Source organism: Tympanuchus pallidicinctus, unplaced genomic scaffold (genome assembly GCF_026119805.1).
Source record: "Tympanuchus pallidicinctus isolate F22 unplaced genomic scaffold, pur_lepc_1.0 scaffold3, whole genome shotgun sequence".
NCBI lineage: Eukaryota > Metazoa > Chordata > Aves > Galliformes > Phasianidae > Tympanuchus > Tympanuchus pallidicinctus.
Genome location: NW_026294747.1, coordinates 66,959,315 through 66,980,506, shown reverse-complemented (window position 1 = coordinate 66,980,506; position 21,192 = coordinate 66,959,315). Strand labels below are relative to the sequence as shown.

Sequence of the window (21,192 nt, the reverse complement as noted above, 5' to 3'; positions counted from 1 at the left end):
ACTTAATGGTAGTTACCCACAGAAAACACCAAGACCTTTAAATTTCAAAGGCTGTCTGCAAGCAGTAGCACTTGGAGGAAGAGGGAAATATTTGGGATGGAGACATTTATTTGTACCATCAAAACCCATTCAGGTTTAGCTGAACCAGCCCGTTCAACTCCAGTTGAACCCTCCCTCCAGTTGAAGAGAACAGCACTGGCTGCCCGCCGAACCTTAAGGATGCTGCCCCCCTGCTCCCAAATGCACCTGTATCATCACTGTGCACAGGAGCTACCAAAGGTCCTTTCAAACTAGGGTTAAAGACAGTCCCTCATCTTGAAAGCCTTGGGGATAAAAGCACATTAAAGCACAGCTCTTTCAGTCACTGGGAATACACAGCGTTTCCACAAACCACACAGCCCAAGGGAAGCCACCAGCAAACAACTGGCAGTTAGTTGTTAGTTGCTGCATAATGCATACAGCAGCTCCAACAGAGGCAGGGGAGAAACCAGTTCACCAGTGCAGTTTTCACAACACTGTGTGGTTTTTATCTTGCTTCTTATTTACAGCACACAGTCCCATGAGTGTTTATCACCTGGGGAGGGAAGAAAATTCAGGCAGGTAACCTGCTTTTCTCCTATTTTCTGAGTGCTTTACTTTAAAACTCTCAAGTCTTTAAACAATATTTCCAATTAGTTTTCTCCTAATCCTACTCGATCTTCAGACACATTCTGCCATCCTCACCACTATCACTGGGTCCCAATCCCAGCTGGGATCCAGCTTTCCAGCTCTGTACCACCAGCAGGTTTTCCTGTCTTGTGATAGCCCATCAAGAGCCAACGCAGCCCCAGACTCTCCTGCCTGTGCACTTAGTGCAGGCCATTTACTCTCTTTTTCATGCTTGGGAAGGAGAAGAAAATGAGAGCACACTGGGAAAAAAGAGATTCTGTATCTGTATTTTAAATAAACACCTCCTCCCAGCAGCTTTCCCTCTTCTGACATCCTGCACCCTCATTATTATGATCGGATGCACCTCATCCCAAAGCAGCCCTAAATCACATCTGAATGGAAATTGCTGCTGAATTTCACACAGGTCTCAACATATATTTAGGCAAATATTTTATTTTTTGGAAAAAAATGGAGCAACCATAAAACACATGAACTACAATTTCTTGGACAAAACAGTATTTTCTACCGTTTCACCCTTAGAATGAAAGCACTTCAGTCTCAGAATGGAAGTCTTGGGACAGTTCCAAGCAAAACAATTCCAAATGAGGCAGATAACCAGCAGAATATATTAGCTTAAACCACAGAAGTCTGGTAATGCTATGCACACTGAGAGCAGATTTATATTTCCCACCATAAACAAGCTTTAAACATTTCTGAAATAAACGTTATTCACTTCTAAAACTTTAAGATATTTTAGATCAGAAAATGTCACACTTAGAACAAAGAGGAGAGCGTGGATTAATTACAAAGTTACAGACACCACCAACCAGCAAGGTATTTTACTGCCAAAAGTGTAAGCAATACTGGTACCAAGATTCCCACAGACGCAAAAGTGTCAACCACATTAGAAACAAATATATCCCCTCATCTACTTACATTGACTTTAAAAAGTTACCCAACTGCAGAAAAAAAGCAAATCCCATTAAGATGCACTGAAATTCACTCTAGTTTTGTTCACACTATACCTCAGAAAGTACATCCTACAGCACGCTTGGGTGAAAGCTCCGAAACAGTTCAACGAAATCAAATCACAAAGGAAATAATTTTAACTCTTCCTTATCAGCCTCTTCCTCACAGTTCAGAATGCTGTTTTTTTTTCCCCCCCCACTCAATGTTGTTAAACTCAGAAGCTAGCAAGTTTTTAATAATAGCATTCCTGAATCCTAAAGCCAACCCTCTTTCTCCACATTCAAAACAACATGAAAATCCTTTCCACATCCTGCAATGTGCAGGACTTGTCTCTGTCAGAAATCATTAGTGCTGAAGTGCTGTATGCGATCACTAAAGCAACGACCCTTCCCTGCCACAGCACTTCTCCACGCACAACAGAACTGAGGTGGTGGGTTTTTTGTGCTTTGTTTTCAGTCAAGAAGTTTTGAGTGTGGGGAAGCCACAGAAGTATATGCCAGCGTATATATAGCAAAGCAGCGTGCTATAAAAACAGAGTATCATTAAGCAATACCCACTTATTTGATCACCTGCAGATTTTAACATCTGTACGAGGCATTTTAAAGAACTAGTAAATTATGACTAATCACATTTCTTGGCTGATAACCAAAGGCCAATCACAGAAAGTTAATTGCAAAGTCATTTGCTATTTGCAGAAAAATGAATTATCAATATTTGCTTCTAAAAACAGAAATTAGTTCAATTTGCTTCCTTCTAACGTCAGTGAAAAACGTATGACCTCCACTTCTTTTTTCTAAACCAGATTTTCTTTTAGTACCCCTAAAAAGAGAATTAAAATTCTGCCCATAAATCACTGTAATACAGTTGGGGAGAAGTCTCTATTTTTAGATTTTATGTTGCTGGGATTTTTCTTCTGTTTCCAGCATTCAGGAAAGCTCCAACAGTGATGGAGTAATTTCACACAGTACATGTGAAAGAAAGTTTCAATCAGAGTTATTGCTTCCAAGCACAAACATTAGAAAAAAAGAAAAGGCAAAATATAGCGAATATTTTTCCAAGTTTTGAGGTACTCATCTGTTATTCTGAAATACCATCATATTTCTTTTTACCAATTTCTAGGAATACACTCATACTACAACTTTATTTACGACACATTCTGCCCTAAAAGTTGTACAAAGTGATGCAGCAGTTTTCTACTGATTAAGGTCTGAGGTTGCTTTTTTCCTTCTTAACAGCAGTCAAACTATAATTCTCAGAGAGGATTATTTTACCATTAGCACTAAACTCTACATTCAGCAAGTATTTGCTACAAATAATCCCCAAGTGACCGCTGGTATTTTGTAAAAAAGACCACGCAGTTATTTAACTTCAAAAATTAATGAAGAGCAGGTGCATAAGCCAGTTTTCATAATGGTCTATTTTTGATAAAGTAAGCATACTGTAACATAGATGCATAATAAATCTTTATATGCACAGTAGTTACCTCCATTTTTCATGGTTTTGCTATGCGGACAGTTTCAAATAACAAGCAACTATTCAATACACACTAAGCCTCCCTACAAAAAAATCATTTTAACTATTACCACAAAAAAAAAGAAAAATCACTTTAACTACCACCTCACCATATGATACATTTTTGGAAACTACTTAATAAACACCACGCAGTTCCAAACCACCTATTTTCAAGTTAAATTGTTCAGCTGAAATGCAAGAGAGAGCTGCAAATTCATACAGTCAGTCAAGGCTGTAAAATTTAACTTCCAGTCCCAAACTGGGGCCAACTGTGACACTGGGGGAAGGGACAAAATATTTATGTGCCTTCCCAGCAAGACCCCACAGGGCTGGCTCCAATTCATATGGACAGCGGTTCTGAAGATTGAGTTACCGAGCATCTGCATGAGAAAGGACCAGAAGAGCACAGACTGCAGCTTTTTGGGAGAGGCTTCCCTCTTTCTCATCATTATCAGATTAATTATTCAGTATTACTATTTTTGATGTAGCATCACTATTATCGATCTTTTAGTATTCATATTTACTTTCTGTGTAAGCCAAAAAAAAAATGCATTAATGCTCGAGCAATGAAAGCAATGTACTGAACACGCAGATGTTTTCTTAAGCTACCAAAGTAATTTTGTGCCAGATTTCTCAATTCTTCAGGAATGCAAGTGCTGATTTCTACCATTTATTTTATCCTAGCAACATTTTGCAAATGCATAAAGTTTTATGCATTTTTTTGTGAATGCAAGAACTTAGAACTCAATGAAAGAATCACAGCTACGCTGGAAATGGGGTTCTGTGTGGATTTCTTAAGAGACACAATCACAGACATTCTAGAAATACTTCAAAGCACATAATCACACTGTGAAGTACTACTGACAGGTATTTTGTCTTAAATCTTCAGTTTTGTAAAGTTGATCCTGACAATAAAAAAAAGTCCATCCACACTTTCTCCCCATCGTGCTATGATTTACAATACTTCAAATTGACTTTTTATACAATTTTTCATGCACATTACACAATTTCTTCTTCTACTTTCATTATTCAATTAACTCGCATGTTATCAATCACTTTTGGAAAAAAAAAAAAATGCAATGCAAACTTGTCTACAATTCATTAGAGCTGTGAATAGCTCATTGAACACGACTCTCACACTGAGGCAATCCTACCTTCTGAAAGAACACGAGATAAGGTTACTTTAATCCTTCCAAAGAACTGCACTATTTTGCTTTCCTTTTATCCCTTTAAATATCCTTCCTAGTTAAGAAATTAACATTCTCTCTCATACAATTCTTACACAAATTGTACTTTTACTTTTCTGCATCTCTTGTTAATTACATGATGTTATCTCTAATAATCTATTCATGAAGCACAGATAACTTTGGTTACCAATAAAAGGGAAAACTTAGCATAAATTGCTTAGCACAAAGTTAATCTTATAAAGCAAGGAATAAAGAGGATCTAAGAGCTATTATATGACTTATCAGCTTCTCTAAAAGGGTCACTCCACTTTTTTTTCCACGAGACTAATTAAATACCTTAACAATGTCATTGAAACTTCATGAATCTTTCAATAAATTACACCCTGCCTCTACAACATGTTTTCATTTATTAATCTCACTTAAAATGCAAAGAACTAAGAGAAGCCCATTGACAGTTAAGCAGGGCCACTCAGTTAATTCTTCTTATATGGTTTAAATGCAAAGAATAATGACCACTATAACCTATGACAATTAAAACTATAGCCATCTGTCACAAGATGTTAATCCTCTTATTTCAGCAGCTACCAGACTTTTTGAAAAGCCTTCCTAAAATGCCTACCTTCCAGTGCAAGGAACTGACTTTTTCATCCTCTTGTTTAAGAAACCCCCCTCCATGCATCTTTAATACAGTTTAAAATTCTTCAAGTAGAAACGTACAGTATAATTATACAAAATGTGGTTTAATACACACAAGTTTCAAAGTATTTTGACCTACAGAGCATAGTATACAGAAAATAAATGATTCAGTGAAATTTAAGAATGAAGCAACTGCTAGTTCTTGTACATGGACAGCACAGATTCTAACGTCAAAGTAAAGTCAGTTTGGAAAAGAACAGTTTGGTTACTTCTGTGAACCAACCCAAAATTAATTTTTAATATTAAAACGTGCCACATAACTTGAACAAGCTTCTCTTTGATACTGCATAGCTCCAAGAGATAAGAAAGTCCACTGTGACACTGAAGTACAAGTGATCTTAAAACAGGATTTTCATATAAAATCTGTATGGAAAATCACAATGCTCAAGGCTCCAATATGGAATCCAACCATCATGGGAAACAAGTCCAAGGAAGGAGGGAAGACATGGATTGCCAGCTCACAATCAAGAAACTAAAGGATATGGCCAACAAAGAAGCAGGATGGTTAACTCGTTCTTCAGCATGCTGTGACCAACCCAAACAGTTCAGGAGACTAAATTAAATTCCCTTATAAAGGGTAAATTCCTTTCCAGTTAAGTTTTGGTGCACCTCCCCTAACACATCAAGCACAGACTTGCTCATGTTGCAAATGAAGCCAAAATGCTCTGAATTTCAGTGTGTTCTTATAAAGACACCACACAGTAGAAGAGCCCACAAAGAACAAATGGAGAGGTCACTCAGTAGATAGGCTCCCGGACTCTCACCTATTCTACCACTAAGGTATGGAAGTCACAAAATGAAAATCACCTGGACAAGTGGTCCCACTCACTCATGAAAATGCTCCAAAAAGAAATGCAGGCAATAGGAAAGATACCACTGACAGAATCCCAGCTTTGGCTTTAAATTCTAAACTACTGACGTGCAGAAGAACCAAACTCCCTATCCATTCCTTTAGTATGGATGAAGAAAGAATGTCTACAGCAAAGAGACACAGGTGCTACAAACAGTATGAAGTTGTAGCAGGCTGCACTGCTTGAGGGTAGAGAAAAATCAAAGCTCTAAGATCAGAGTACAAAGTTAAGTGATTTTTTTAAAATGATGTTTAAAAGTAACTCATTTGAGAGCTTCAGTTTCACTTTAGTTTGTAGCCCTCTCCAGGGGTCTGGTGTACAAGAACGTGCAACCACTCTTTACAGTCCTAACTTTCAAAAATAAAGTACAAAATAGAAACATCACAGAACATCATAAGGAAAAAAAAGAAGAGTGCAACAGACATTAGTGCCAGGATGATGAAAAAGGAAGATGTTCATACCTATTTCACCTTGAGACAATAAAAATCATTTTCCATATTTCTGAGCTGAAAGCTAGCTTATCTAATAGGAATAGATAAACATCAAGAAGCATGGTAGGTTTTGGAACTCTTCAGCTTTCACTACTATTGGCATAAAAAGCACAGAAAATGAATAACTTATCCCAAGACAAAGGACTATCACATGGAAGTATTATTAGAGTTTACTGACCTGATGTATTTCGGTGACCTGCACGTCACTAATGATTAGAAGCAAAACTCAGGAGGCCAGTATTGCATTACATAATGGAGATCAAACTCAAAATTTCTACATGACACTCCAAGCTTGACAATGCAGTTAAGAGTTAATTTCAACACAATGTGTGAATCTCAAAGATCTGACCTGGGTGGTGAAGCTTCCCCATCCCCTTTCAACTAAAAGGGCTCAGATTACCCTACACCAAAATAGAAAGAAACAAGACAACTTTGTAGAAAATACCATAATTTCAGCAAACTTAGACTTTGATTTGTAACATTTCAGATCTGATTGTTTAGATGTTAAGCTACAACATCGCTTATCTATAATTCTGTATAGAAATTGCACTTTGGGGATATTCTACACATCTCTGATGTTGCAAACACTCTGATGAGAGGACTTTACACACCCAGGGCTATTCATGTGCTTGCAGGTTCTGCTCACATGTTGAAGATGAAGGCCTGAAAATGTTTTTTTTCTTGTGCATGGCACAGTCAACATGTATTACTCTTTTAAATTAACTCATTTTCCTACAATCAGTGGTACATCTTTGTACTATATCATTAATGAAGCATTTTTTCCTTTCATATGCTAAAGTAAATGGCAAGAACTGAAAGAACAGAAGGCAAAAAAAAAACCAGTTTACTGATAAGACTTCTTTTTTTAATTATAATGACAAATATACCAGTTTACCTCAAAAGGACACTTCTCAGCACAGTAAGAGCACTATACTATCATCTAGGACTATGTTTTAACAAACACATCTGAGCTCTACATTCAGTATTTAAGCACTAGATTAGTCTTACTGCATTGTAGTAACAAGTCAATTGTACGCTGTAATTAAATTTCTTTGTAAGAGAAATCTTGGCATCAGCAAAAGTCTTTAACAGTGCCTAATTAATGGCTATGAAACTATGCCCTTAGTACGTGTTTGTGTGTGCTTCAATAACAAATTTTGCTTTGCTTATAATGCTTAACAAGTTCAAACTTCATTCATACAAATAAATCAAAACCAATGTATTTGTACGTATACAAATACGTACATGCAAATATCTGTGTAAGTCTAAACACAAATACAAAACAATTAAAATATTATTTATATAATTTTATATATAAATTAAAACTTATCAAGTGTTCAGGTGACTGAGCACTTTAAGACATTCAAAAGCCACCTGGACACGGTCCTGGACAAGCAGCTGAAGGTGCTCCTGCTGCAGGAGGGGGGTTGACAAGCCAACATCCAGGTGCCTTCCAGCCTCAACTACTCTCTGTCTCTCTACTTAGCAGATACCAAGGCTGAGACTGAACTGTAGAAAATCTACTGTCACGAATACAAAAAAAAAGTTTAATTCTGCAACTCAGATTTCCTTGGTAGTCCTACACTGCAATTAGTTAAATGACAAAAGCTATGAAAAATTAAGTGCACAAGTTTTCTGTTTGATTTTCATATCTAAAGAGAGTGTGCACACTGGAACTAGCATAACAAGTTAAAGGGTTACTGCATTTACAGACCATCTATTTCCCTCAAATTTAATAGCTGTTACCATCATGTTTAGCTGCTGCTGCTCCCCCTGCAGATGGGAATTCATTGATATGATTAAATTTGATGGTATGATAATGTATGGTAATCGTGATTAATCAGAAGCCCACCAGCAAATGGAGGATGTTGGGTATTATGTCACCTGCATTTTAAACTGCATTCCCTTTATGCCAGCCTGACAATATTTGACAGCTGGAGGGTTCTCATGCTGCATCTGCTTGCTACTACTTATAGATCTGATAAGAGAAAATGCTCATCATTCCTTCACTACCTTAAGTGCTGTAATTATAGAGGTTTGCAATCAAGTTGTGAAAACAGTAAGTGTTCAAAAGAAAAGCTTTTTGCTAGCTGCTAAACAGGCTCTGTCTCACATTTGCAAGGGCTATAAATCTGAAAGAAATGTAATTTGATGCAGCAGTCTCATTCAAACATGATTTGCATGAAATGCTGTATAAAGCACTATCCAAGAAATGTCAATCAACACCACCTGATACCATGTATCCTGTTAAATGAAAACAAAATGCTTTCTACACTACCTGTGATCTGCTCTTGCTACATAGTAATAGACTGAAAATTTCATTTACTGTTAGTCATTATATTAAAGCCATAGCTAAAGCAGAGTAATTGTGAGAAAGTAGGAGAATCGCTTTCACAAGTGGCTTTTTATTTCCATTAACAGTTTTATCTCCAACATGCACAGTGTTGTAAACACATACTGGTTACTTACTGCAAATCATTACTTCCTAAATATCAGCTTAAAAGGACTGCCAGTACTGAGACGCACAACCACTTAAAAATGGTCCTCACCATGAACACCAGGCAACACACAGCAAGACTTTTGCAACAGTTGCTAAAACTCTTATGTAGGAGTAATAATCCATGACCAAATTAGAAATTTTGGAAAAAAATTTGCTTCCTATATAAATTCTCCACAACAAACATGAAACACTACTGCAAAGAGTTTTGTTTCCAAAAGCACTGTAAATTTCTTCTTGCACAGACTGTAAAAGGCATTTATGCAAAGATACACTCACAGGCCAAGGTCCATTGTGAAATCCATTACACTGACCAAGGTGGCTAAAACAGTGTTACAGGCAGATACGGTCAAGCTCAAGAGCTAATTTACAAAATAAAAAAGTAGATCATATTCTAACATATCTCTTATAAATCAAATAACATTAATACTTTTTGGCTAAAGTTCTACAAGCAAATGGCAAAAATTAAGGACAGTGATCAATGACAGCAAAGCTGGGCACTGCATCTCTCACAGATTAAAAGGAAGAAGTGTTTTCTAAGCATCTGAATTTCAAACAACTTCAAAGCTGAAAATTTGCCAAACTGAAGGTTTCAGCAATGACTCAAAACAGCTAACCAATTCTCTGTTCCACCAGCCATTTACAACAATGACATACTGGAGATGAAGTTGAATATTCCATAAAAATGTAAACAACGTTTGCTAAGGTTTCTGCAGTTTAACAAAAATAAATATTCAGGTGTTCTGGGATGAGGACCATTTTGAAATAAAATTCAAAGGCAAATTCCAAGAGCAAAAAAAGAAAAAAAAAAAAAAACCTTCTTGGGAAGTAAAAAGACTCATGATGTAGAATATTCACTAGAGCCCGAGGACAGCTGCTCTACTAAGGTCTTATTTTTATATTGAATAAGACACAATTTATACACTGTACAATTCAACTTTTTTTTTTTAAGATTTGAATTCAACAGTTACTTGAAAGGCATCTAGAGCACTAAAAGGTGTCCTATCAAAGGAGAAAGGCTTCTTGCACCTCAAAAGCCCTCGTGGCGTAAGTCAGCCAGGCAGAGAACAGCGCAGCTTCATTTTTTGCTTCATGTCACTTCAGACCATTCCTAGTTCCAGCTCTGAAACTCAGAAGGATCAAATTTAAAGGAACGGGTCTGAAGGGTGGTTATTTGCCCAGCTCTCACCACAGCTAGAGTGAGGAGGATAAGAACTGAATAAGCTGAATAAATTTTCATCCAACTTCCCTGAAAACTCTCCTTGCAAAAGGCACACAGTTCCCAGGCTCTGCTCCCTCTGCAGTGGTTTCAGATATCAAATGGCAACAAAGACAGAACTGAAACAGCCCAAACCTGAAGACGCCATTCCTCTCTTCTGCCTAAAGCATTGTGAGGCAGGCTCTCCACAAGGCCCTCTTCACACCAAGAATCCTAAACCAGCCTCAAATTTGGATGCCAGGGATCCTCACTGTGTCCACAGTATCCATCTAAAGAATTTTGTCAATGGAAACATTCTCCCTCGGTCACACTCTATCCCAAAATTGGCATAATGACACTTGGTCCATTTTTATATGTCCTTGAAAAACTGCACACAAATGACAAGTGAAAATCTTTTTGGTGTTAAGTTAAATACAACTAAGTAATATTTGAAGGAAAAGTCTTCAGGCATATCTAGCATTCCAATTTCTTGGAATATTTCAAACTAGAATGTGCTGGTGAAAGCACATAAGAGATGAAAAGAATTGCACCATCATCTCAGCTCCTGAAAACTGCCATTCATAAGCAAATGATTTTGTTAGTTACATGCTAAGTAAGGATCTGGCCTCTATAACAGTCAGTTAGCAGCAACCTACATACAGAGTGCTCAGAAGCTCCTCCTCCACATCTTTTTTATTTTCTTTTTAATTTTTTTAAACTTTATTATATCTTGCTCTTCTTTACAGAAAACAGTAAATGAAGAAAAAATTATCCTAGATAAATAACGACCACCAGTCAGAAACCACAAGCGTTACACAAGAGGGTTAACAAAGTCCCATAACTGGATTGAAACATCCGTAAGAACTACTAACTTGGTCAGAAAAATGTGAAAAACTCAGGAGATCCATGCAACAGTTTATGAGTAAAACTTCCAGAGTTTTCTTTCCAACAGATCAGTCCCCAAACATTGTTACTTGAGGAACACTGACTGGGACAGAAAGTCAGAGAAAGGCATTTTACGGCTTTAAATAGAAGGCTTTAGATGATATTTAAAGCAACACCGCCAAAAGCACTCAGCTGAAGATGTTAGCTTAATCTCTTCTTTAAACAGCTTAAAGAAAACACTGCATTGGCACTTGCACAGTTCCAGGTTAACTCAAACACCTGGTGAAACACTGACATCAACTACAGCTGAAGTCTGAATTACTACTAAATGCAGCCATCTGAAGAGAGCTCATTCATATGAGCACAGAAGCCTCTGCAGAACTCAAGTCTTTAACTTCCAAGTCAGCACAACTTTACCACATTTCTCAGCTACTAACGTGTCTCATATCCACCATTTATTCAGTCCTACTTAGTAAACTACAGCTCTTAAATTTTGTTAAGACTAAGTCACCTTGAATCATTATAGAGTAAGACATGGACAACTTCCTTATTTGAGTCAAAATTACTTTAAATGTTCAAATAAGTTCAAAACAACTGGATTAATTCCATCGTGTCATTTCCAGACTTCCTCTCTAAGCACAAGGAGTTAAGCTTTAAGTGAGAAATAATTCAACAATATGCTTTACCCTGAAATATTAGAATTTAGATTGAGGGCTGTCAGTGAATTTAATTTGTCCCACATCCAAGACAATTCAGTTCTGATCAACATTACCCAATTTAGTACTACATTATTTCTTACAGTTTAGAACCGAAACCAATATGCTAACACGTTCATTACAACTTTGTTCATTCTTCAATTACATCTGTCTGCAAAAGGTTTTAAGAATTAACCATTACATGTTACAAGTCACTTCATTAGCCCTAAATTAGTAACACCTGGTTTCCAATGGATTTATGACTTGCAATTGAGTAGCAGTTGCTCTGATTGAAGCTGCTCTCACAAGTGGAGCACACAAAGGCTCTCTGGGAAGACTTCCCAAGTCTCCACTAGATGAGACAGGAACTCAGATGCTATCTTTCTTTCAGACAAGGCACCAGCACTTGTAGGTCCCTCCCCTACATTTTCACTTCTGCCACATTCAACCAAACAAAGCATTCAGTTCAAACTCACAGGGGAAAGAAGACCAAAAATATTTTTAACTCCAGAGTTTTTAGAAACAAAGCAACCAGCAGACTGTTTGACTACTATCTTAAGATCAGGTGATCCTAAAACAAGAGTCAATCCAAGTGATTGCATACCCAGAGACTCCTTTTATAATGAGAAAAAGCATGAATACACTGCAGCCTGGAACACTACTTTGATCTTTTTCAAATGGCTTGTCAGCAAAGTTGTCTAACCACTGCTATACTGCTAAGAGTCAACATCTCTACATAAACAAGTGAATTATAACAACACAGCAGCGTTTGACGTGTAACAAAGCAAGGAAAGGTAGTTCTGCAAGATAAAACATTCAAGTCAAAGTAAATTTGTGCTCAGCTCAAGAACAAACGTACTACATTTAATAAAACAAACATCATTTGTGCACAGTGACACTTAATTCCTAATCCTAACTGATCACCTATGCAAAATTCATAAAGTACTTCATAAGGGAAGAACATATACCCATTTTACAAACCACTGAGTCATGGAGAGATTAAGCACCTTTCTCATGGCCACAGAGCAGGTTACTAGCCGAAGGGGAAAAAAACACTCAAGGCAGTCAAATCACACTGGATTCTACAGTTAAAGCTTTCTTTCTCCTAATAAAAGCAAATTACATCGACTCTTTGCTAGTGGAATGCTTACATAAAATGGCAGCAAGTAGTATTTTCCTTCAGGCAAAAGGAACAACAGTCGTACTAAAAACGTTCACTGACTTTATTCCATTTAAAAAATGGGTGCACACAAGATTAGTGAGGCTGGAGTACTTGTCAACTTTCAAAAACAAAAGTAAACAGAATTAAAATCTAATTTCACAGTCAATTTAAAAAAAATTAATTTCCAATTTTTCTACACTGATGTAAACATACTTCAAAGACGTCAATTACAATGCCTTTACAGATATTCCTTGTCCTTTAATTTCTTTTTAATACTGAATTGTGTTTATTGACACAAGCAAGTTAATGTCAAAGGAAACCACAGGCAAGATACTTCTAAAATGTTAATAAGGTTTCTGCTTAATACTACAGGCTCTGAAGGGAACTTCCTCTTAAAACCACAATATTTCTGAACAGAAAGCTACCTGCACTTAAAACGTTGACACTGAAACTATGTAATGGATAAAGCTGATGAAACTGCAGTTTTACTATATAAGTCTTATAAAGGAAATGTGATAATTTGAAAACTCAGCCACTCTACAAAGTATGGACAGCAGTTACTCACCTAGGTGTCTAAAAAACACTCTGCATCAGAAGCAACCTAGTATGCACACAGCAATCAGAAGTTACAGCAGGTTTCCAAAATCTGCTGTTTTCAAATTCATCTGACCTCTGTGCAAGTAATTCACTGTGCAACACTACACCACAACCATTAACAAAGAACCATTTTTTGTGTGTGTTTAGGAAACAATGTATGTGTCGTCAGCTAAAAATGTTTAGGGAAATACTGTACTATATATTTATTTATTTATTTATTCTTATCTTGATACTCTACAAACCACTTGAATTAAAACTTCACGACAACAGAACTGTTAAATATAAATTAAAAATGATCAAGAAGGGCGTTTTTCTTCATTCATAAAAAAAGTAAAAATGATCACCATGAAGTAGTTAGGTATCTTGTTAGGTATCTTGTTTGTTTCGGAAGGTAGAAACATGCAAGAACACAAGCCCATTCTCTTTTCCAATAAAATAATTTAAAGGCATTTAAATGTCTGAAGTAATGATAAAAATGCAATTTTTTCTGATTTTTAAAACACAGAAATAATACTGCTTGTTAGGCTTTCAGATGTTTTTCAAACAGCCTTTTATTACATCAAATAAAGTAAGGATTCTATTCATACAGAAAGACTCAAGTAATAAAATAAAGCCCATATTCCTTAAGATAAGATGCATTCATGCCTCTCCCACTGGAGAGATTGGTTCAACAATTTTACAGTTAAACAGAATTAATTCTACTCTCAAAAATCCATTGACCTTAAGCTTTTAACAAACATTTTCAACTGCAGAGTGTATTGTCAATATTTACAAATCCTTAAAATTATATTTCACTAGAACAGCCTTTATTTGCTATATTAATATTTCTTTGCAAATGTATGCTTATCCATATCAAAGAAGAAGAAACAGCTGCTACTCACAGGAAATCTCTGGGGTCCTACAGCAGGTCTTGGCTGGGCTGGAACTGGCAGCAAGGGCACTGAAACAAGAAGCACCTTTTAACACCATTTGTTTCACCTAACAGTTGTTGCTGTTATTTCCAAAAGAAGTACCAATAAGAAGCCATGATTAAAATCTGCTACATTTACCCTCACATGTCACAGTTCCTACAATTAAATTCAAGCAACCATTCCCTCTCCTGCAACATGCAACAGGGCAATTAGGATTCTCCTAGTTCATTTACATAACTTAATTCTGCATTTTCCAGAATTAGATTGCTTCTTGTTTCAGGGAAGAAAAAAAACAGTAAGTATTCAGCCAAAGATGTCTCTCAGACAAAGCTGACACAGACTCTGAACAATAAATCCATGTTTCAAATAGAAGGACACATGATTAATTCACCTTCCCACTTAATGCCCCTCGTTTCCTACGTATGTCTCAGTGTCACCACCTACTCCCACAGCAAATACAGGCATAAGAAAAATCTATCTGGCATAAATCATTGTTCATGGGAGGGTACAATGAGGCAGGCAGGCAGCAGCAATTAACAGTAAGCAAAAGCTACTTCATCTGGCTTTCCCACTGTAATGGTGAATGCAAGTAAAATCTGTTTGTGTAATCACAGAACTGGTGATATCAGAAGACTTTTGCTTCATAAAGAGACATCAAGAATTAAAAGAACCCTCTTCTTGAAAAGTAACTTCTCCAGAGATAGGATTTCAAGGAGTCAAACACAGACCATGTAATACCGTTTCAATAAACTGATCCCCAAAAATATGACCCAAAACCACCACTCAAAATTATGGTGTAACACAAAGAAATAACTACTGTGGGATCACTGTGGAGACTGAATTTTTGTTGGAATCTGTAGTACAAAGCATAACGATAGATTTTTCTCTTTTCATTGTAGACTCTCCTTCCTACCTTCCTTTGAACTGTATCAATCATTAAAGTAAATACACATCAGTGCTAGACAAAAGACGTACAGAAGTTAATATAAAGCATCAAACAGTAGCTGATATAAAATATAAATATAAAGCAATCAAACAGTACAGAATGTACTTGCTCACTTACTAAAAACTATGAATAAGGTTATTTTCCCACACGGGGGGAAATACTGATGTCGACAACTTTATAAGACTGAACTAGCTGCATCCAGCAACACATTTAGCTGAAATGCCTCAAGAATTTTTCCTCAGTAATACAGGCACAGGAGCTAGTGCACCAGGACCTGTTTTCAGTGCATGTCAGCTCTGAAGGACTAGGTGCAAACTGTGCATCAGGTTCCAGGAGAGGATTAGTCCAATGGTTAGTTTCATCTTGGCTTCTAATGAAGATCTGCCAATTTCATACAATCATCACCACCTGAAAAAACTGACAGCAAGCTCTTGACAGACCTAGAACTGAAATAGCTCAGGTCAGAGCAGCAGGAAAAAAAAATAAAATCACATAAGGTAATAAATGCAAAGGATTGTCATCTGTACAGGCGACTCAGGTCTATTTTGGTATCCTGCCTCTGACAGGAGCATAAAGATATACCTGTTCCTTTAAACAAACGAATTTAATACCCCTGAAAGATCGTTCAAACTCACTGCCCTTCCAGTACCCAGTCACTTGCTAAAGCAGCAGAGAATTCTCAAATAAGGATTCATTTTCCCTACGTTACATCTTGCACAGGTTTGAAAGTTACGTTTCAAACGCAGTATTACGTTGCTAGAAGCTGTTTTGAGAGGAGTCATTTGTCTTTGGCTGTCAATTTCAAGGCTTTATCTGTAAAGATGAAGAAGCCGTTCCCATACTGATAATTTATGAGAATAATAATGTAATTTTTCCCAAGACATAAAACAGTTTTCAAAAAGGTAAATGGCATGAAAATTCACAGAGCTGCCACAAGCTGCTCATTAATAGCTCCTATCAATTTTGTCAGCACTACAGTAGCTTTGAAATAGTTATTTGTGATATAAATATTAAGGAGAAAAAAAAACATTCAGTACTAAAATCACAGGCTATTTCACCATACATCTACTTCTACCATGTGATCCTCTGGTATTTGTGAATTGATCATACTCAAATTTGGACACACACTCAGCCAGAAATTTCTTCTAACAAGTCAAAAATAATTTACAGAATAGGATACAAAAGAAAAAAACTATGACAAGCAACCAACAGCAAGACATGGGATTCAAATGCCACAAAAGATACAACTGAATGCTAACAAATAGTATCTGCAATAGACACTCACTTAAGTGACACTCACTTGACAGACTGAGCCTTTCTTAATCGTTTATGAAGCTTCAAAGACCAAAAAACTACTAGAAATTTGTTTGAGAAAACTGGCTTGACACAAAGCAACTGCTGGTTGGTTTCCTTGTTTTCTGAACTGAGATTGAAGATTTGCTTCTGGAACAAAGAAATAAGCCAATAATGGGATACTTCAGGAGTGCTTCAGCTCACTCTGGCTAAAGCTGATGGCTACGAGAAATCTGAAATGCTATTTTTCTTCAAATAAAAGTGTCATGACAATTCACAGATTTTAGTCTACTTTAGAAAACACTGATATACTGAGCACATTTCAAGATGAAAAGCCAAAAAAAATGTTGAGAAAGAATACTTCCATGGCTTGCGAGTAAGAACACATACCCTTGGTGTGACAGTGTAAGTGTATATTAACGACATAAAATTAGAGAAGCAAAAAAAAAATGCCAGTCCATGTGAAGAAACAACAGCACACTTAAAACTAACAGAACCTAAGAGTACCTACCATGCACTTCCAGACATGGCATTCTGGCTTCCTGGCATCACACTTTAAACAACTGAATCCAAATGACTGCACTCTCTGATAAGTAAAAAACCTCATGTTTGGAAAGAGATTCAGTTGAGAATGGGCTGGATATCATCAAGAACATTAATTAATCTCATCTCTTCCACAGTTCCTGTTACCTCAAAACGAATGCTGCTGCATGTCAAACATGCTTGTACTCTCAGCTACCAGTGCCTCTCTGCTGGGGCCTCAAGCTGGAGTACTGAAACTCTTGCTCGGTATTAAGAAATTTAGAACAGTTATCCCTACACTGGAATTTCTATTTGCCATCTGCCTACAGTGATTGCTTCAAAATTCATCTTACTGTGCAAATTCCACTGAAGATTTTAGAATTGTGCTCATCTTCCCTAGAAAAGACATACGATGTCCCACATGTTTTCCTTCAGTATGCAAATGTACACTTTCATGCAACAGAACTCCACTAGTATGTGCTAAGACTGAGATGGCCACTGTTCTCAGCCGCTGCAGAAAGCTAACTGCTCACTAATAAAGAGATTTAAATCACTAGAATTTCTGCAGTTACATTTAACAGTATGCTGCACATCTGTCAGCAGAAACATTCAATAACCTTTAGTAAAATGGGTGGCACGAAGTTTTTTTCTTACGAACCAACTGCCATCAACACACATACAAAGACCTTACTCGCTGTCATGCAGGTGTTCTACCATTTGAAAAATCATTCTCTGGAGCTGCTCATTCAGAGAGGATGACTAGTCTTACCAGTGAAGAAATGAACGTGCACACAAAGTCTGTAAGTTCTAAAAAGAACAGAATAAGGCTATGCTCAAGACAAAAGCAGACCCCAAGCATGCCCAAGGTGCCACAGGCTGAGATAACTGCCATAACAATGACAGAAAAAACTCAGACAAAAGAGATAACATACACTAGTATACTTCTGACATCAGGCAAAAGTAAAAATCCCCAGTAACCATTACTACCATCAGAAGGAAACCTGTTCACACAGCTACACAAGATGTATGGACTGTTTCAGAAGGAGAACAGAGTGGCATCTAGAATTGTCTAAAATCTATTTTTGCTTCTCACGAAACAAGAATTGTTGCTTCGGAAATGTTAGTAAAATTCACAGAAGGCATACATCCAACACTCAAGGACTTCTCAAACTGCTTCCAGATAAACTGCCCTGATACCTAATTTCATAAGAACCAGATTTTATTGGAAAGGAAAAAATGAAATAATCTTAATGGAGCAGCTACTGCACAGCCAACTGCAAGAAGTCTAACAGGTGTCTAACAGCTGGCAATATCCTACCGTGCCAAATTCCTGCCTTCCATTGGACAAACAAATGAAGCAAAGGTAATACAGACTTGCAGATCTGCTAATTTAAAGAAGAAAAAAAAAACCAAACCAACAAAACCAGAAAACCTAAAAGTAGATACACCCACATTGACCTTTCGTTTGTTTTGTCTAGACTCAATCACAAATCAGCCTTTTCTTTATCCTCTTAAGGATAATGCTTTCCAAATAAGTAGCAATATTAACAGTTCTGCCTGCTGAGAGCTGTCCTAAACGGTGTACCCCGAAGAGCGTTTGTGTCAAGTGGCAGAAAAAGTGTGCTTCTAATACACTTCTACACTATCAATCAAATAATCATAAATGCAGCACTGAATGAAAATTGAACACATACACACTGTTATGTGAGGACTACAGCTGGTAGCTTTCACAAAGCAATTATACAATTATAGTTCAGAGACTACCTTCATGTAATTATTTTACAAAGACAGGTTGAGGGAGCTGGGCTTGTTCAGCCTGGAGAAGAGAAGGCTACAAGGAGACCTCACTGCAGCCTTCCAGTATTTAAAAGCGAATTGTAAAAAGGAGGAGAATCAACTTTTTACTTGGATAGACAGTGACAGGACAAAGGAGAATGGTTTTAAGCTCCAGGAGCGAAGGTTTAGATTGGAAGTCAGGGGGAAGTTCTTTATCAAGAGAGTGGTGAGGTGCTGGCACAGGCTGCCCAGAGAGGCTGTGTATGTTTTGTCTCTGAAGGTGTTCAAGACCAGGTTGGATGGGCCCTGGGCAGCCTGGTCTAGTGCCAGATCTGGAGGTTGGTGGCCCTGCCTAGGGCAAGGGGGTTGGAACTTGGTGATCCTTGGGGCCCCTTCCAACCCAAGTCATTCTATGATTCTATATATTCTCACTAAAATAGGTGGGTGGTCATTCTGTGAATCCTTGGCTGAACTTAGAATGATATAGGGAATTCTAAACTGCAATATGTACCTGGTACTGAAGACCAACATCTGCTACTTTTAAAACACATTCTCTCTACAGTTTTATTGGTCTTTGAAGGCTTTGGAGAAGCAAAGGTAATAAAGAAGTGGAAATGGATTTACTAATCCCTGCTGGCCACAGTCCAACAGCAGACATACTACATCACTGTATTTTCTTTCTTTTGTATGATTTCCTTTTTCACATCACCTTGCTCAATGTTACAAAATATTTAAGGAAAAAAAAAAAAATCAGCCCAAAGCACATTTACATGAAGTAGTAAACAAACATGGTTGCATCCCCAGCAAAGAACAATGAGTTACATACTAATGACTGCGTTCAGAAAGCTCACCTTGTACAGGCGTCACTACTGTTCCCTTGAAATGGGGATTTATGTGTATGTTCTTCGGTTGCTGAGGTGTCACTGGCGGTGGAGTCATCATTATTCTAGGTGTTTCTATCTGAGGGGGCATATGTAGCCCTGGAGGAGGAGAAGAATGATGCTGATGCTGTAAAGGAAGCAGAGATTGTAACTGTTGCTGCTGCTGCTGTTGCTGCTGCTGTTGCTGTTGCTGCTGCTGTTGCTGCTGCTGGTGCTGGAACAGACTCCTAACAGGTTGCTGGTGTGTTGGAATTAACCTCTGTGAATGAGTCTAAAGTCAGACAAAAGAACAAAGTCAATAGGCTTTAAAGTTCACAAAACCTGACATAAACCAGCACAAAAATAAGACACCTCTGGAAAACACAACTAAGGCCAAATATGAATGGAAAAAACTTCTTTCCCATATCATCAAATCAAATGGATCAATTAGCACAGGAAAGCAAAGGAAAAGACATCAGCACAAAAAAGAAAACAGCAAAGAGCAAGAAAAAAAATTCACAAGTGAACAGCAGTGCTGCCGGGATGTACACACATTGAGAACATTATAAGAATGCATTTATCTTCAAGGGGGTTTTTTGTTGTTGTTTTTCTGTTTTTCTTTAAATTGTGAAACTTCCTCATTTCATAGATTAGGGTTTGCATACGTCACTGGAAGCTGCCATCAGCTGTGTTAGGACGTATGTGATGAGTTCCAGTAACAAAGCAAATCCACTAACTTTTGCCTAATGTATAAGAGCCTGAGAAGACAGAACTAACAGCTGGAAGAAAACTCAAAATAAATTAAACAGACTCCTGAGCTATCAGTGCAGTCTATCTGCTCATACTGTTGGAAAGAAAAAATGTTCATCTGCTTCAAAGATGCCTTTCAAAACAAAAACAAGTCTCTTGTTCAGTATCTCAGACATGAATAGCCAATTTTTTTTTTATTTTTTTTTTTTTTTAAATAACAAAAACCAAGTTTCTCCTTCAGAGACACTCGTTCTTCTACTTCTGAACTCACTGATACTACAGGTCAGCTCTAAACCAGAGCTTTAAAATCACAATGCAAGAAGAATCAAGCACACAACCCTTTAGTAACAAAGATATGTCACATCTGTTTCTTCCAGCAGTCATGAACGTCAAGCAAGGCAGCTACAAGGAACGCACAAGATATTATGACTAGCACAGAAATGTTTACAACATTGAAGATCAGAATAAGTAGCAAAGAGTGCAGCAGTACAGAAAAAAAATGATTCCATCTTCACAGTTTTAAAAATACAAAATATTCCTCTGGCAGGGCTTTCAACCATCAAGCCATCCACCAACTCCTGCTACAGAACAATACCTACAGTTACTGCTGTTGGAAAAAATTCTCATTGTTTAATACAAATGACCTCATCCTGCAAAGGCATACACTGAGGCTGTTCTACAAGTCAGTTTCCAGTACACCATAACAGTTAGAAAAGCAAGCCTGGGATGCCCCTGGATCCTACACA

The 21,192-nt window shown here is 37.3% G+C and overlaps 1 protein-coding gene across 6 annotated transcripts in view; it reads right to left on the bottom strand.

Annotated features, from left to right (window-relative positions):
* RBM33 (RNA binding motif protein 33) overlaps positions 1-21,192 on the bottom strand; it is a 93,142-nt gene that overhangs the window by 40,147 nt on the left and 31,803 nt on the right. For 5 of the 6 annotated variants that reach the window (XM_052692591.1, XM_052692588.1, XM_052692590.1 and 2 more), the window contains exons 9-10: positions 19,688-19,988; positions 14,270-14,328 (exon numbers count right to left, since the gene is read on the bottom strand). In XM_052692591.1, the coding sequence (XP_052548551.1) occupies positions 14,270-14,328; positions 19,688-19,988 (360 nt within the window). The remainder of the gene's footprint in view (positions 1-14,269; positions 14,329-19,687; positions 19,989-21,192) is intronic. The other variant, XM_052692592.1, reaches the window with a different exon arrangement.